At 43.6% G+C, this 18,885-nt stretch overlaps 1 protein-coding gene across 1 annotated transcript in view; it reads left to right on the forward strand.

Annotated features, from left to right (window-relative positions):
• Positions 1–797: 797 nt before the first annotated feature.
• Positions 798–18,885, forward strand: part of LOC146611177 (uncharacterized) — a 42,615-nt gene continuing 24,527 nt past the window's right edge. The window contains exons 1-2 of the mRNA XM_085345014.1: positions 798–937; positions 2,867–4,010. Coding sequence (XP_085201140.1) covers positions 813–937; positions 2,867–4,010 — 1,269 coding nt within the window. The 5' untranslated portion in view covers positions 798–812. The remainder of the gene's footprint in view (positions 938–2,866; positions 4,011–18,885) is intronic.

The raw sequence follows: 18,885 nt of genomic DNA on the forward strand, positions 1-18,885 counted from the left end.
TCCGTCCCACTGGTTGGCTGAGGAAAAGACAGGAAAAAGAGGAGAATAGAAAGACAAGACAAACAACAACAAGAGTGAATGGCATACGATTCTAAAGGAACAAAAGGGTGAACGGGATTATATGAGTATAGCATTTAATTAGAGTTAATCCGAGACCGTGCAGAGTGGGACGTGCAGATCAGCCCGTGGACACGGTTCAGTTCAGCTTCCAGATGTAAAATATCTGGCTGTAATCAGCCAGATATTTTCAGGCTGATTAACATTAGGGGAATTTACGCAGTATGAATAACTGTGACCTGCTGCAGAGATTTACAGTTTCATAGAAAATATGATTCTGTATCCCAAACATTATATTTTAGAAATAGATCGAAAGACTTGTGCCAGGTTAACCATGGCCATGTTATTAAATCAAATTTGAATAGTTATTACCAATAAAACATCAAATAGTTGGCAGGAAAACCACGACTTCCTGTCCACCGAGATCACTTTCATAATAAAACCGCTGGAGCCTGTGCCATCGAAGAGACATGCAGCTTTAGTCGTGCCCCGCCGCTCGGGAGAGAGGCTGCGTACTACATCCCGCACAGGCCGGCGATCACAGAGCTACGAAAGGCAGAAACAGCTTTTACGGTAAAACTAACCTAATGTGTGTTTTGGATTAAATGCGTTTTATTTGAATGAATACATTTATTTTTTATCAGTATTTAACTTTTTTAAGGCCACAAATGCGCTGGCTTCTATCAGCTTCTATCATCTGCGGTGAATCAAATAACAGCAGCTCCAGCACAAGTCTCATGACGTCCTTGGACTTGATGAAAAAACAGTGTTTTGCATCTGGGACGCTGTCCTCAGCTTCTCTCAAAAGAAGGTTCATAAAGAACAGCAGAGTCGCTCCGGGGAGGCAACACGATGCGGGCAGCGAGTGTCAGCTGTGCAGGTGAGACAGAAAGTTAGGACACACCGAGAAAACCCCCCAAACACAGGCAGACATTTGGAATATATGGTTCTTTTAAAATTAAATAAATAAATACATTTTCCACATTTGCTGTAGATTCTGCTGACTGATTACTTGACAGATTGCAGTTAGGGCATGTTTATGTTGTCTTCATAATAATGACTATTTGGATAAGTTTGCATCTTATTTAGCGGAAAACAAGAGTTTGCTTAGTTTGTTTGCACTAAACAAAGAATATGAAGAGATTATCAGCTTTATTCACAGTACATCTAAATATTGGTGGACCTCTACACTCAACAACATTAAAGTTAAGGTTTATGTGTTCTGTCCTATAAGATATAACTGTTTTGCACTGAGAAACTGCGACATCACACCAAGTAATTAAAAACTCGGTGAAAATCAAAAAAGTGACAACAAAAAGAAAAGTAATGTGGAAGTTGTGGAGGGATTTGGTCTGAGGCTTCCTACTAATGAGCTGGCAGTTTAGGTTGGCTAAAAAGGCTGAAGGGAGGTGCCTGGTGTACCTCATAAAGAGGCTTTCACTTAATTAAATCTACAAAATGCTACTCAGCACTATTCATTTGATAAAGTTAATAAATTCACAACCACAAGTTATATCGTCATGATAAAATAATAAAAACAAAAACTGAAGTAGCTCGTCTCCAGGCTTGTGTTCAGGTCAGGTGAATGACCTGAACACAAGCTTTTCAGATCATTCCCCTGCTTTTCTCTGAAAATCCATGATCAAGTTATAATAGGACTATACTGGGCACTCAAATGGGTCCAGACCAAAGAGTACACAGGAAGAAGGCAAATCTTCACTTTTCACTAGAATTTTTCTAATTTCTCCGATTCTACATTCTGTTAATTAATCTATTCCTGTCCTCCCTCACTTAAATAGGGAGGTGTTTTTAGGACTTTGTTTTAACATTATAAATAATTCAAGATCCATAAGACATACGCCTGACAGAAGTAAAAGCAGCCATCTCACCACAGAGTCAAATGATTTGGGGCAAGAATTGTGTCCCTATATCAGTCCTTGAGAAATAATAATAATAATATTTGACAATAGCACATAATAGGATCTATTGTTTTGTAACGATTCTACCACTAAATATAACAGTAATAATGGGCGATCGTGGCTCAAGAGTTGGGAGTTCGCCTTGTAATCGGAAGGTTGCCGGTTCGAGCCCCGGCTTGGACAGTCTCGTCGTTGTGTCCTTGGGCAAGACACTTCACCCGTTGCCTACTGGTGGTGGTCAGAGGGCCCGGTGGCGCCAGTGTCCGGCAGCCTCGCCTCTGTCAGTGCGCCCCAGGGTGGCTGTGGTTACAATGTAGCTTGCCATCACCAGTGTGTGAATGTGTGTGTGTGAATGGGTGGATGACTGGATATGTAAAGCGCTTTGGGGTCCTTAGGGACTAGTAAAGCGCTATATAAATACAGGCCATTTTAATAAAGAATGTATCTGTACAATAACATATAGTGAGATTATTCCCACTAATATTAAAAATACCCAACAACAACATGTTGTATGATGTGTTGCAACAGTCCCAGCAAAATACATTTTTTTAAAAAAAGGACTAAAACCCAGTTAAACGTCTGGTAGTGATGTCCTTTGGAATATTTGTAATGCAAATAATATGCACTTGCATATTCACCTGACAAATAACATGGCCTGCTATGAGCTGTGTGGTTCAATTCTTGTTTTTTTTTATGTGTCACTTAGCACTAATTCGCATGTGTGCCAGCATAGTGGGCGCAATAACATTAAAGCTTAAAAATACAGAGTCTAGAAACCGGTATTTGTCTAAAAGGAACAAAAACAGTGCCTGTAATTAGCATTTAGACAGTACTTAGCATTGGATAGTTAGTCTGAAGCACATTAAACAAACTGTATTCTTCTTTTGCAGATGTTCCATATTTTCCCATTCAGGCAGCAACCAGACTGTTCGTCGGATTCTGACAGCCTGCCTCCTCTCTTTCATGGCCCTGCTCGGATCTGTATTCATCGACGTCAACTCCAACTTTGACTTGCTGTACACTACAGAAGCAGCTTACAGCGAGCTGACTTCATGCAAGACTCTAACTCTCCTGCAACTTGTCAGTAAACTTCAAAAGACGAGACATTTATTTTCCAAAAAAGTAGGGAATGAGACAGCTGAGGCAAGTTTTCCTAAGATGCTTTTTCTCATCTTTGATAATCACTGTGACAAACTGGTGGGTCGAAGTAATGACATCGGGATTCCTTGCAGTACTGAGTTTCCTAGCTTTTGCAAAGAGCTAGTGAGGAGCATTCAAGGATTTTTAAATACTTCACAGGATACAAACATTACCAGTGAAAGTGGAATTCTTGCTTTCTCACTGGCTATTGAAAGACTTCTTGACGTCTGGTGTACAGTAGAAGATACTTTGGTAAAGGCCAAACAGAATTCTAATTGGAGAGATGTACTGTCTGCAAGACTGTTGGTCACATTTATTGAGCTCAACCACCAGTTGAGAGACTTTGGCCACATGCAAACTCCTACTGGCTTCCAGTTTAGATGGTCATACATTCTGAGCTACCTCAGCTTTGCCAGGGTTTTGACAGAGAAACTGAATGACTGTTGGCTAGAAAACATAGACCACGAGATAAACACTACGCTGGATGTTCAGCATTCCTATATTTTTGACACAAGTCAATGGCAGATCTCTGGCACAAGTACGGAACGTCTGTCTGGGTCTCACACTGGAATTCAAGCTCTGACAAACACTCAGCAGTGTTTATTTGATCGTGCAGTGTTGGCTCTCAGGGCGGGCTCTCGATCCATCTCTTCAGGCCTCAGTATGAGGATATGCCTGCTGGCCATGGCATGTCTTATCTACCCTGTGGTGATGTTCTCTTTCAAACAGATGACAGAGTGGATACAGAACTATGCCCACAGTCTGAAGGAGAAAACACAAGACCTTAAGCACCAGAGGCAGCTGGCTGAAGATCTGCTTCACCAAATGCTGCCAAAGTCAGTTGCCAAACAGCTCCGCCAGCATAAACATGTTGAAGCTGAGAGCTACGAAAAGGTTGGTGCAAGAGGTAGCTATGACTATACCAGGTTATACAGTGAAGGATTGCTGGTGTTTAAATCCCCCTTCAAACCTGATTGGACCAATGGACCAGCCTTCCTTGCCTGTCATTGGAAACAAATTATACACCAGAACAGTTTCAAAATAAATTCTCCATTAGAAACTGTTTATGCAGTCAGGTTTTATTGTATCTTGTGTCATTTTAATTTGTACATTTTCTAATGAAATAAAAGAAAAGTTAGAAATGTGCAACAGGAAAAACACAAAATAAGAAAATTAATCTGCAGAAATGAGGTAGGCTTTGTGTCTGAATCTTTAGTAGCTTTATAATTAGAAGAATCTGATTCTGAAAACCCCTAAATTTAAATTCATCTCTGTGCTTGTCCTGCTAGACCTCAGTGCAGCGTTCAATACTGTTGACCATAATGTCCTATTAGAGCGATTAGAACATGCTGTAGGTATTACAGGTACTGCGCTGCAGTAGTTTGTATCATATCTATCTAATAGACTCCAGTTTGTTCATATAAATGGAGAGTCCTCTTGAGAGGAAAGAGATTTTATATCTCTAAGAGTAATCTTTTACTAGTTTACAAAGATTGATGAAAAACAAAGCCTTCAGTATGGGCTCATTTCAACTTTTATTCCTCTGATGATGCAAAAACCTAAAATCTTAAATGTAAGTTGCAAGTTTGGCAAAGAAAGGGAAGACAACAACCTTTACCTTATACAATTGCCATTTGCTTTGATCATTTAACCAAACAAATCCAGAGCATATGCGGCTGTGAGAGCTGTGGGATGTTGCTGCGAGGGGGTTACTTCTGGAAGATCTGCAAACACAAATACACAATGAATGTGTGTGTGTTTGCTGCCTTTGTTGCTATTGTTAGCATAATTGTCTATAATTGCCCTGTTGCATATTCATTGGAAGATAAAACATCGTATGAGTGAAAATTGCATCTGGCTTTTTGAAGAGATTTGAAGCAGCTGTAGCAAAAAAGCCCTCTGAACAGGGCTGTGGGGCGATTACAGAATATGGCTTGATAGGGTAAATTTTAAACAAATTTCAAGTTCTAGAGTATTCTAGGAGGAAAATGTTATACCCCTTATTAATTTGTTTCAAACTAAATGAAAACGGAGAACACTTCAACTGAGAACAGGATAGAGATACCAAAATAAAATATAAAGCCCTCTATGATATAGGACATAAGCTGTAATACCGCTTGTGGGCTAACCATGGGAAAAATCCTAGACTTTGAGCTGCAAGCTGACACATTGTACTCAGATGACAAAAAGTCAGATATGAAAAAGACAAAGTGAGAGGTACTTGAAAATGTAACTCTGATATTTCAAGATATTATTACTGACTTTCTATATAAAGGACCATTGTTCAGGCTACAGGGGGGGGCCCAGTGCCAAAACTGAAGGGTAATATAAATAATTATCTCATCTTTTCTTTACAATCACCTACAAACTGCCTTGTTTTTGTTAGCTAAATGGACTGGGTCTTATATGTTGCATTTCTACCCTGAGCATTTTGTACAACGTGCCTCCTTCCTTAGTGACATCCTCTATGTAGCCGGTGTATCGGAAAAACTCAGGAGAGTCTTCTCCAAGCACAACATCCCAGTGTACTTCAGACCCAGCAACACACTCACACAAAAACTGGTTCATCCAAAAGAAAAACTCCTAAACACAAACTTAACAATGTGGTGTATGCTGTACAGTGTACCGAGGAATGCTCAGACCTCTACATTGGAGAGACCCAACAGCCACTTCATAAACGCATGGCACAACACAGAAGAGCCACCTCCACGGGACAAGACTTGGTGGTCCATCTGCATCTAAAGGTCAAAGGTCACTCTTTCGAGGATGCCAATGTTCACATATTGGACAGAGAAGACAGATGGTTTGAAAAAGGAGTGAAAGAAGCCATTTGACAGTATGTCCACTGTGAGCGACCATCTTTGAACAGAGGCAGTGGCTTACGACACCAACTGTCTGCCATCTATAATCCAGTTTTGAGATCCCTTCCCAGACGCCTTAACGCCCACTCACACCCTGGGCCATCTGACCTCAGGAAATCACATGATAGGGTGGGGCTGGGTTTCACAATGAGCTCACCCGAAACCGTGGCTGATTGTGACCCACACCTGTTTTCACACCTCGGCTCGTATGCTTAGGTAGAGAATCATAGGGTATCCATTGTCCCTCTTGAGGAGACACTCCCACGGTGCTTAAATCTGGGACTCCCCACCATTTGACCCTAGAACTGAAGAAGCTTCTCGGATGAGAGGTGAAACGTCTTCAAGCAACCTAAAGAAGTCCAGACGCTTTTCTTTCCAAGCTCCTTATAGTACGATGACCTGGATGGGTCTTCTTCTGTTATGCTGGCTCCCCTAGGCATTTGCGTTTTGGAAAGTGACAGGTATATTTAGTGAGTTTGAATTTGTAAACTTATGGCTAAATGCCTATAAATCCTATGCACTGATCCTTTAAAAAAAAAAAACATCAAAGATTAAACTATCACTTGCTAGACATTTGGCATTTGCTTTCAGATAGCATGGTGGTGTGGTGGCACTGGTGCCTCATACTATAAGCTCCAGGGTTTGAATGCAGCCTGGGCCTTTCTGTGTGGGGATTGGCGGTTCTCTCTGGGTACTCCAGCTTCGTCTTATCTGTCTCTTATAAAAGACATGTATGTCGTTATGTTAATTAGTGATTCTAAATCGACTGTAGGTGTGTGGGTTTTTGTATATGTTTCATACTGCCATGTCCTCTATATAATGTTAAAAAAGAGGATTTTTAATGTCTTCAAGTGCATTTTCTTAAGCTATTGCCATAACAGTACCTTTATTTTAAAAATCAATGTCTTAGAGTCATATCCAGAATTTGCTGGAGAAAGACTGTAATTTTGCCTCCACACAACCCCACAGTGGATTTTAAATCAAAAAGTCAAGATGTGATGTAATTGAACCCAGGTAGGGGGATGGCCACAAGCCAGTTTAGTCCTAATGCCAGCCACAAGCCCAGATGCCCGTTTGAGTTTTTGCCAAATCAAACATGCACATCATCAACATTTCCGTACCCGACCGGTCAGGGCCTGGGTTGTGATATTGTTGGCTAGACAAAACTAGAGGTGAATGCATGTTCAGAACCGGTGAGAGAGAATGAAAGGCATGAAAGTGAATTAAAATGTCCTCGCCGGTTGACCTGCCCGTTGTGTCCATGTGCTTTGTTTTGTCTCGGCTCCCTTCCCGGTTCTCTATTTCCCTGTTTGTGTGTTTCTGTGTTTTGATGTGTGTGTTTCCGGAAGTCCAGTTTCAAGTGTCATTTGACCGGGAAGTATTCCCAGGCTGAAGTCGGCCACACTTGCTGCTCATCAGCCCTCGCCAGCTGGAGCTGATTGTCATCGTCAGCAGCCTCCCTATTTTAACTGTGTGACAGAGCTTCATTCGAAGCTGGATCGTTGAGTTTACTCGTCAGTACATCCCCAGTTCGCTAGTGAAAACTTTGTGTTGGAAGAGTGCTGCGTTTGGGTTCGCTTCTTACCACAGACCTGACAGAATGATCCAGCCAGCAAAGGACCCAGTGGACTCGAGCCCTGTTCAGCGAGAGCTGTCACTTCAGGCAGATTTTTTGGATCGCCATAAGAAAATGCTGCAGCATATCTCAAAGGAACAGAATGTGCTCCTCCAGGTTGTTACCAAACTGAAATGTATGTTTCAACCTCACCATGGCAGAAAATGTTCCACCCTCTCTGCCTTCCTGCTGCCTGTCCTCTACCTCCCCTTCACCCTTTCCTTGGGAGCATCCGCTGCTGGTGTCGGAAAAAATATTGACAGAGTTGGATAAAAGTGCAGGTTTTCTCATGCAATGTGCTTTTCAGACAGCAGAGTCAAGCCTATGCTTCAGACTGTGCCAAGGTTTCATTTGTGGTGGAACTGGTGACGGGGCGAGCGCTGAAATGAGCACAAGCAGTACCAAGGACTCACCCAGAGATCTCATATTAGAATTAGAATTAGAATTCAACTTTATTGTCATTGCACATGCACAGGTACAGGGCAACGAAATGCAGTTTGCATCCATCCAGAAGTGCTTTAGTGATATAGATATATTACAATATATATTAGCAATAATATAGATATGTAAGTATATTACAGAAATGGGTCTATTATGGTATGTTATAATGTACACGGTATGAAGTATGTTGTGAATATTCTATAACTATAGGTATGTACAGGCTGTAGTGAGTACAAGCTATGTACAGGATATGAACAGGATATAAATATGAAAAACTATACAGAATATGAAATAAATAACTTTACAGACATCTGAGATATACAGCTATACAGAAATGGGAACTATGCAAGTTGTAAACAGTTGTAGGGTTAAAAATTATCATATGTACAGAATGATTGTTTACACAGAGCTATACAGTAGTGCAGTTAAGATAAGTGAGGGTGTGGATAATTTCTACAGAGGCTATATAAAGTGCTAGTGGTTGTGAGTGGTGGTTCAGTCCATGTTATTATTGTGTGTTTGAGGGTACAGTTGTCCATTGTGTGTGTGTGTATGTTCAGTCCATGAGTTTAACGTGGGTCAGATGTCAGGAGGCAGAGTTCAGGAGTCTGACAGCTGTGGGGAAGATGCTGTTCCGGTACCTGGTGGTCCTAGTCCGGAGGCTCCTGTAGCGCCTCCCAGAGGGCAGGAGGGTGAAGAGTCCATGTGATGGGTGACTGGGGTCTTTGATGATTTTCCCAGCCCTTTTCAGACACCGCTTCCTGTAGATGTCTTTTATGGCAGGAAGTGGTGCTCCAGCGAGGCGCTGGGCAGTTTTCACGACCCTCTGCAACGCCTTCCGGTCCGAGGCAGAGCAGTTCCCATACCAGACTGTTATACAGTTGGTCAGGATGCTCTCGATGGTACAGCGATAGAAGTTCACCAGGATGTCTGAGGACAGGTGGTTCTTCCTCAGAGTCCTCAAGAAGAAGAGGCGCTGGTGAGCCTTCTTGACCAGCTTGGAGCAGTTGGTCATCCAGATGAGATCCTCGGAGATGTGGACTCCCAGGAACTTGAAGCTGCTCACACGCTCCACAGCCGTCCCCTTAATGTGGATGGGTGGATGTGGGTCAGCATTCCTCCTGTAGTCCACGATGAGCTCCTTAGTCTTCTCGGTGTTAAGCAGCAGGTTGTTTCTGTCGCACCACTCAGCCAGACTATCCACCTCCTCCCTGTAGGCGGCCTCATCGTTGTCACTGATGAGGCCAATCACCGTGGTGTCATCTGCAAACTTAATGATGGTGTTGGAACCATCAGCAGGTCTGCAGTCGTGGGTGAAGAGGGAGTAGAGGAAAGGGCTCATCACACAGCCTTGTGGTACACTGGTGTTCATTGTGATTGTAGATGAGCAGCGATTATCCAGCCGGACATGTTGGGGGCGGTTGGTCAGGAAGTCCAGTAACCATTTGCAGATGAGGGAACTGATGCCCAGGTCTGTCAGTTTCCTGATGAGTTGTGAGAGGTGGATTGTATTGAATGCTGAACTGAAGTCTATAAACAGCATTCTGGCGTATGTGTTGTTGTTGTCCAGGTGTGAGAGGACAGAGTGCAGTGCGATGGAGACTGCATCCTCTGTGCTCCTGTTCTGGCGGTATGCGAATTGGTGGGGGTCCAGGGTGGGGGGGAGACAGGATATAAAGTGTGCTAGGACCAGCTGCTCTAAGCACTTAGTGATGATGGGGGTGAGTGCTACTGGGCGGTAGTCATTGAGGCAAGATGGGTTGGAGTTTTTGGGTATCGGGACGATGGAGGTGGATTTGAAGCAGGCCGGTACCACAGCGTGGGCCAAGGACAGATTGAATATGTCTGTGAGCACTCCTGCAAGCTCCCCAGAACACGCTCTGAGAACACGCCCGGGGATGCCATCGGGACCTGCAGCCTTGTGGACATTGATCCTGCTCAGCACCGCTCCTACATCGGTGGGGGAGAGAGTCATAGGTTGGTGGTCTGGCGTCATGTCTGCTTTGGTTGTGGTTGTGGGGTTCCCTCGGTCAAAACGAGCATAAAAGTTGTTGAGCTCGTTGAGGAAGGAGACATCAGAGGATGCGGGGGAGGGTTTGGTGGTCCTGTAGTCTGTAATGGTCTGGAGTCCTTGCCACATGCGTCGGGGGTTGGAGTTGGAGAAGTGTTCTTCTACCTTCTTTTTGTAATGGTGTTTGGCTTTTTTGATGCCCTTCTTTAGATTAGCCCTGGCTGTACTGTAGGCGTGTGCATCTCCTGACCTAAAGGCAGTGTTGCGGGCCTTCAGGAGGAGACGAACATCCCGGTTCATCCAAGGCTTCTGGTTGGGGTACATGGTGATCCGTTTCTGGGTGGTGACACTGTCTGTGGTTTCGGAGATGTAATCCAGTACAGATGAGGCGTACTGGTCCAGGTCTGTGTGGGTGAACATATTCCAGTCTGTGTTTTTAAATCTGTCCTGGAGCACTGCGTCTGCCCCCTCTGGCCACACTTTAATTGTCCTCACAGCAGGTTTCACACGTTGGATGAGTGGTGAATACCTAGGTGTGAGGAACAGGGAGAGATGGTCCGATTGTCCAATGTGGGGGAGGGGTGTGGCTTTGTAGGCTCCAGCCAGGTTGGAATACACATGGTCTAAAGTCTTGTCTCCTCTGGTGTGGCAGGAGACATGTTGGTGGAATCTGGGGAGGACTGTCTTTAAGTTGGTGTGGTTGAAGTCGCCAGCAACAATAAAAGCAGCCTTGGGGTGTTTATTATGGTGTTTGTTAATGGCTGCAGAAAGTTCTTTCATGGCCAACCTAGCATTAGCATCGGGGGGGATATACACGGCAGTGAGTATGATCGAAGTGAGTTTTCTGGGGAGATAATAAGGTCTGCATTTGACCATTAAAAACTCCGCATTAGGTGAGCAGTGACTCTCAGTAGTAGTGAAGTTCATGCACCAAGCATTGTTAATGTAAATGCACAAACCTCCACCTCTGGTCTTGCCGGAGTCATCTGCTAGCCTGTCGGCTCAGTGTGTGTGGCGTCCTGCTAACTCGATAACATTGTCCAGGCAGCTGTTGTTCAACCATGTTTCGGTGAAAAACATGACATTTGAGTCCATAATCCGTCAGTTGTTAGTGATGGAGAGCCGTATCTCATCCATTTTGTTTGCCAGAGAACGGACATTGGCGAGGAAAATACTGGGTAAAGGCAGCCGGTGTGGTGTTAGCTTTAGCTTAGCCCGTAGCCCGTAGCCCTCCGCGCCTACCTCGCCTTTGTTTACGATCTCTGCGCCGTCTGCGTGCACTTCCGCCCGGCCAGGGAGAGTGGGCAGCCTCCGGTGTCCTGGAGATCTCTGGGATGAGTCGGATATCGGCGATAAAACTGTTGGAGTTATGAGTCCAGATGTCCAGAAGCTCTTGTCTGCTGTAGGTCAGCAACGCACAGCAATTCTGGACGAATAATCCGGTTAAAAGTAGATAAAAAACCGCTAAATAGCAGATTCTGGAGAGACACTGAGCCTCGCGTTGTTCACGCGCCGCCATCATAATAAGTGATGATATAATGACCTTTTGGCTAAATTCTGATAAAGGTTTTTGATAAAGGTTGCAGAAAAAGCATGGCAGATTTCTCAGTGGACTTCTGGGTTTTGGGTGAGGAGATGGGTTGGGAGGAGAAAGCGCTCCCTGGAGCATTCCTGAACAGCCTAAATGAGGAGTTTAAATGTGAGTTGGCTACAAAAGAAATGCCCAAATCTTTGGATGCTTTCATTGCTATGTGTGTCAGGGCAGATGATCATATGCATGAGTATGGAAAATGGACTGGTGGACCTCGGCAGGCTGGTAGAAGCTCGAGCCCCTGGAAAGGGTCTCTGTCTGCAGACCGGCGCTAGGTGGAACACGAGCAGGTGGACTGGTAGGAATAGCCAATGCAGTTCGGCCATGCCAAGCTGTCCTACCCTGATTGAAGAATAAGATAGATTGTAGGTGAAAAGAAGGGGCATTTTGCAGATTCCTGCCCCTCGCAGCTAAAAGATGCTGCCCATCAGTAGCTGTGGGGATACTGACAGGCCTGACTGAAAATGTGTTGACTCTAGGGCAGAACAACATTTTATCAATGAGACCCTCGCCAAGAGGTTGGGGCTTCCATTAATCCCCCTCTCTGAACCCTTGCAGGGTCAATTTAATTCAATTGTAGATCGTACAATTATACAACAGAAAAAAACCCAACAATCATATGACCCCCTACGAGCAAGCACTTTGGCAACAGTGGGAAGGAAAAACTCAGTTTTAACAGGAAGAAACCTCCGGCAAAACCAGGCTCAGGGAGGGGCGGGGCCATCTGCTGCGACTGGTTGGGGTGAGAGAAGGAAGACAGGATAAAGGAAGAGAGACAGAGATTAATAACAAGTATGATTCAATGCAGAGAGGTCTATTAACCCTTTAAGACCTACCATAGAACCAAGTCCGCCAGAGCTTATCTTTATATTTTTACATGCTGTAGTGCCATTTTTGGGAGCATTTCAAGTTGCTATACATTAATACAACCATTATAGCCCAAACTTTAATAATATGTATGCATTAAGTGCATAATAGTTACGCAAATTGCAAAAAAGTGCAATAAACTACAAAAAAGAAATATATACTTTTACATATATTTCTAGTTAGAGAAATTTAAGAGGTTTATCCCTCAAAACTGGAAATACAAAAAAGTTGCACAAAATAGTTTCCAACAACAGGAAATTTATTTTGAGTGTCTTCATAGTTTTATTTTTGAGATACACCAATTTTTATATACTGCAGGAAAAACGAAGAAAAAATATTAAACGGTAAATGGACTCGTTCTTATATAGCGCTTTTCTACTCTTCTGAGCACTCAAAGCGCTTTACACAACTTGTGCATTCACCCATTCACACCCATTCGCACAAGCACATTGATCTAAGTGCTTTCTAAGTAACATTCACACACATTCATACGCCGATGTATGCATCGGAGAGCAATTTTGGGGTTAATATCTTGCCCAAGGATATTTGGCATGCAGACTAGGGGAATCGAACCACCAACCTTCCGATCAGTAGATGACCTGCTTTACCGCCTGAGCTACAGCCACCCCATTATAATGCAAATTTGCAAAAAACCTCCATGTGCATCAAATTAAACTATTTCCTGCAGTGCAATTTGAGTTCTAAGCATCCCAGAAACTATACAGAAAAGCATAAAGTCAAACATGACTTTTAAAAACACCAGTGTAGGCTTATAAGGCCCCAAAGGTAAAAAAAAACTACATTTTCTGTGAAAATGACGTCACTTCCGGTTTTGGGCAGGTAATGGTGCACGCTGACCTCTATTCCAACTAGGAAGTGTTATGAATAGCTGATCGGATTGGCGAAGCGTGTTTCTGGAATATTATGTCTTTGTTTTGCAAAGCTATATGTGGAAGGAAACCGTGACCTATGGCAAGCTGATGGCATAAGATGTAAGTACAACTCCTCCGGTTTCTTATGCAAAAAAAAATTATTGAGTTAGCTTATGTGGTTGCAGTTCTACAGGGATTTAAAACTAGTTACGCAAAACAGAGCGTACCCACTCCGACCAGTTTTAAAGGGTTAACACATAGTGAGTGAGAAAGGTGACTGGAAAGGAAAAACTCAATGCATCATGGGAATCCCCTGGCAGCCTACGTCTATTGCAGCATAACTAAGGGAGGATTCAGGGTCACCTTTTGAGGCGTCCCTGGGATACCAACCTCTTCTTCTGACCATCACAGAGGGAGAACTGGCTGTACCCTCCATGCAGCAACACACGCACCCCTGCCACCGTTTATGGAGGACCACACAGGCAGCTTTCCTCAGGTCAGTGTAACACAACAAGCATCTGGCTGATCAACGTTGTGTTCCAGCTCCCTCCTACCAAGCTGGCCAGAAGGTTTGGCTCTCTTACAAGTGGTCCTTTTGAAATGCAGTCTATCATCAACCCTGTAACTGTTTATTTGAATCTTCCCACAACATCAAGATCCATAATGTTTTTCATGTATCCCAGGTGAAGCCAGTACGGATGAGCCTATAGAGTCAGGTCCAAAATTTGCTGGACAAAGACTGTAATTTTGCCTCCACACAACCCCACAGTGGATTTTAAATCAAAAAGTCAAGATGGCCACAAGCCAGTGTAGTCCTAATGCCAGCCACAAGCCCAGATGCCCCTGTTTGATTCTTTACCAAACATGCACATCATCAACATTTCAATACTCGACCGGTCAGGGCCTGGGTTGTGATATTGTTGGTTAAAGACAGAACTAGAGGAGCGGGTGAATGCATGTTCAGAACCGGTGAGAGAGAATGAAAGGCAAGGAAGTGAATTTAAATGTCCTCGCCGTTCGACCTGCCCGTTATGTCTGTGTGATTTGTTTTGTCTCGGCTCACCTCCCAGTTCCCTACCCTGTTTGTGTGTTTCTGTGTTTTGATGTGTGTGTCCGGAAGTCTGGTTTCAAGCGTCATTTGACCGAGAAGTATTCCCAGGCTGAAGTCTGCCACACCTGCTGCTCACAGCCCTCACCAGCTGCAGCTGATTGTCATCGTCATCAGCCTCCCTACTTAACTGTGTGGCTGATGTTAAGGTTCAGAATATTGGAGATGGACACCAGAGGAAAAACCCACAATAACAACACTGGTCCGGTCGGGTTGAGTCAAACGATGATTTAATGATCACACACGTGGGAGATGGACACTGTATGCAGACAGTCTCAGATCTCATCTCAAAAAACACATCACCATAGTTTTATGAAATCAGGGTATTAGAACGCCCCCTCATGCGTAGTGACAGGTGTAATACAATCAATGTTGACAATTTTATTTAACACAAAGAATAACATTGTCTCCTTCCCGAGGGCAGACGCTGACTGCCCCCGTCTCCTGGAACCGTCTGTACCCTGCTCAGACACAACATGGCAGCTACAAGGACTCTTTCATTTGTTAAGACCATCAGTGTGTATTGCTCTAAATCAAGTATATAATATTAAATGAATATTGCTGGATCAGCTACTTCTACTTAAAACATATTAAAACATGACTAAGCACAAAATCACCAAGAATAACATCTTATAAGTGCTGTGTAAGCGCGTGCGGCCTTCCAAGCTCAAAGCCTTTGCCCTCCATAGATCAGCCAGACTCGCGCTGGCTGTAGCTTTTAACCTTTAATTACCTTGAGCACAACTCTAGAATAAGCAACAAACTGCAATGTGTATGGAATGATCATGGTTACATCTGCAATGGAAAATCATGTTATTATTCTGGTACCTGTAAGAAAAGATCAAACTAAAGTTATCACCATCACTGTAATGCAAAGAATAATGTAAGATCAAAAACTTCAATTCATGCTTAATGCAAAGCTGGTTATATACTTCTAATGAACTAATAATGCCATATTAAAATATTAAATGATAATGAGAAAAACATCCCCTCCTTATTTTACACTGAGCTTCAGTCGATGCCAGATCGTTGAGTTTACTTGTCATTAAAGCCCCTGTTCGCTAGTGAAAACTTTGTGTGCGCACTGCTTGCCCGATAGACTGATGGGTTTTTTTTCTCACTAAGATTTGGGAATGGAGTTTGTCATGGGGGCGGAGCCATTGTACAGAGAATTGAAGATTCACGATTCATGCCATGGACACAAGCACTGGGTGGAATTTGGGGAAATCACCACTGTGTTTGGGTCCGCTTCTTACTACAGACCTGACATAAAATGTAGGGAAATTGACTAGTAAAGGGATGAAAAAGTGTATTGATAAGATGCAAGGGGTACTTTTATCAGCTGATGAAGAAAATGAGCGAGAGAAGAGCACAGATGGAGGTAATTTAGTGAATCGGGAAGTGCTGAAGGTTAGTAAGTGGGAAATGAAGGTAACTGTGAAGACAAAGGCAACCATAAGAAGAAATCAAGTGCATTGCTTATGGCAGCAAACTGAAGAAGCTGTTGGACAGATGAGTGGAGTCACCTGTAATGTAGAGGGCTTTTCAGGTGAGGTGTGTGCAATAGATATCCTGGAGGGAGAGAAAAGAAGCGCCCACGATCCTTTCGGATGTTCTCACTACTCGATGCAGCTTTTTGCAAGAGTCATACCACACAGTGATGCAGCTGGTGAGAATACTCTCAACAGTGCCTCTGTAGAAGGTGCTCATAATAGGTGTTGAGGTGCTCTCCTCAGCTTGCGGAGGAAGTACCGTAGTTGTTGTTGGGCTTTACTGACCAGTGATGCTGTGTTACACCTGTGGTAGGTCTCTGTGGCGTGGTCGGTGGTGAGGCTGCGGGGGAGGCGGACACACCTGAGCTGCATCTTTCTCCCCTGCATATAAAAGGATTGAACTGGATCCTGAAATGGTGGCTGAGCTGGTGGCCACGCAGAGGGAGAAGGCAGCGGTGTCGCCCCGAGAGGTGGAGGAACTGGAGAACCGGAGTGAGCACCAGATACACCTGATATAGAGTCTGGCTGCTAAAGTCTGCTCCTGGCCGACACCACCGGTGTCCCTTGACTGCAGTGGAGTGGCTGATATCCGGACTGCTCCGGACTGCTGACCTCACCCCCATCCACAGATGGGAGGCGGTTGGTGACCGGCAGGTGCCTTCACCTGTTCCTGTTCCACAGAGGAGGGCAGTCGAGCAACCTCAGTTTCCACCACCTGCTCAGCCCAACCCATTGGACAGAGCACCAGAGGGACCTGCTCTGCCGGACCCGGGGGTCAAGGTGCTGGACTGTGGTGCTTGACCTAAGCCAGCGGACAGCATGTGGGAGAGTCCCTTGCAGCCGGAGTCAGAGGTCGGCGGTGGCCAGAGCGCAGGAGGGACCTGCTGTAGTAGAGTTTGGGTTCTGCGCACCCACGGGACCTGCCTTGCGTCCGCTGGAGGGCAGCGTGCAGGACCCCACTGCACGCTGCCAAGCCGCAGGTGAGCCTCAGCCCATGTCTGCCACTGCTATGCATTCCCAAAGACAGGAACACCGTTTTGTCGGGACCCATTTTTTCTTAGCCAGCAGTTTCAGGGATCCTTCAATGTGACCATGGACTACTATGGTTCCTGGTATCACTAACTCAATTAAACTGCTTGATTAAAAAAACATTTTTTAACTAGCCAATACTAAGACTTTTTTCATGTTTTGCATTTTCTGTTCCAAATTACAGATCACACAAATAATTATTTATATATTCATGTTTAATCATTGACATAGCTTTCAATATACAAAAAAAAACCAATCTAAACATTTCAAAAGCAATCTTCCAAATATAGGACAATGAAATTTCTATGCAGATCTGGAGATAGTCAAGCAGAAGACCAATGTTGATCTGCTATGGAGCTGCCAGGCAGGAGGAAAAGAGTGAGACCAAAGAGGAGGCTTGTCATGAAATCAGAATTAATGCCTCAGGAAATTATGTGGTTACAGTTGCTCCCAGACAATAAGAACAGTAACAAACTGAACTAAATTAAATAATACAATATATTCCAAAGTTACAAAATATAAGAAATAGCTCTAATATATACAAATAGCTCATATACACAAATAGCTCTTCACAATAGCTTGTGAATATCGAGAATATTACAGGAAAGAAAGATACGAAGATGGTTGGTGTGTCACAGGTAGTATAAGATGGAGGGAGATGCTCCACTGTGGTGACGCCAAAAGGGAACAGCCAAAAGATGACCCAGAAGAAGAAGAAGAGGCTTTTCAGGCTCAAAGAGATGTTAGTGAGGGAGGACATTATTAGGCTAAAATAACAAACTTAACATATCAGAGAGGGAAGAATATAGAAGTTGACAAATCATGCGCTGTCAAATCATATGTAAAATAATTGTAAGTAAACAAAAGAGGAAACAGTCGTCAGTTAGTCTCAATGTCATGTTATCGTATTACCATGAAAATTAATTGGCAGAAGAAAGATCAATGGGAGCAAACAGTTCTCTAAATGACCCTAATACAATGAGCGATAGTCAGAAACACCAGTATAATTCATATGGTTATTTAAAAAAACGTACAGCTTCTCGTTCACACATACAGTACATACCTCATACCTCAGCCGTATTGAGTGGACTGGACAGCTAAGCAGCACACATGTGGTGGTGTAGGACACCAGTCCTGGCTGAGTCATCCTGGCTAGTCCCAGTCCTATTACCTACATTTACCTGGCCAACACTGTCCTCTTGTGAGAATTCAGAACAAGCCCCAAAGATCACAGAAGACATAAACAAAAAGAGAAAGCTTAGAAAACATCTTTAAAAAAAACCCTGCCCTACTGTTTTGAAAAAAAAAAAAAATCTTCCTGTGCCTTTTGGGTGCTACCGCAGGTGCCTTTGACACACCATTTTGTCAACATTGTTGTGTTTGTTGGGGAGAAAGCTTACAAACATACAGTACAGCACTTCAGAGTCACACTGCTAGCGAACAAAGATTTATGTAAATTTGACAAGCTGAACGCATTCTGTACTGTACAGGAGACACGGCACAAGATTGATTGGCTGTAGACCATTGTCAATCAGGACGCAGAACACAATGCACTGTAAAAAAAAAAAAAAAAAAAAAAAAAAAGCATGGAAAATTGCACCTAAAAAAACAGCGAGGCCGCGAAAGGCTGCATTATAGCGAGGAACCACTGTACACTAAAGTGTCCCCTGTCACCTCACACTCTGGTGTTTTCCATTTATTTATTTACTTATTTATTAGCATGAACTGGAGACTTGACCGTTCATTTTGTATGCTCTATGCTGATTGTCCTTACAGACTATAAGCTGTAAGGACAATTTAATAAAAGTTACAACTTCAGAAAGACAATTTGCACAATCAGTGGATACATTTTGGATGTTCTATTTGAATTATAGGACATTT

The sequence above is a fragment of the Diplotaxodon limnothrissa genome, linkage group LG20 (genome assembly GCF_057381915.1).
Source record: "Diplotaxodon limnothrissa isolate DT_005_m linkage group LG20, D_limnothrissa_male_GT1.1, whole genome shotgun sequence".
In the NCBI taxonomy this organism is placed as follows: domain Eukaryota; kingdom Metazoa; phylum Chordata; class Actinopteri; order Cichliformes; family Cichlidae; genus Diplotaxodon; species Diplotaxodon limnothrissa.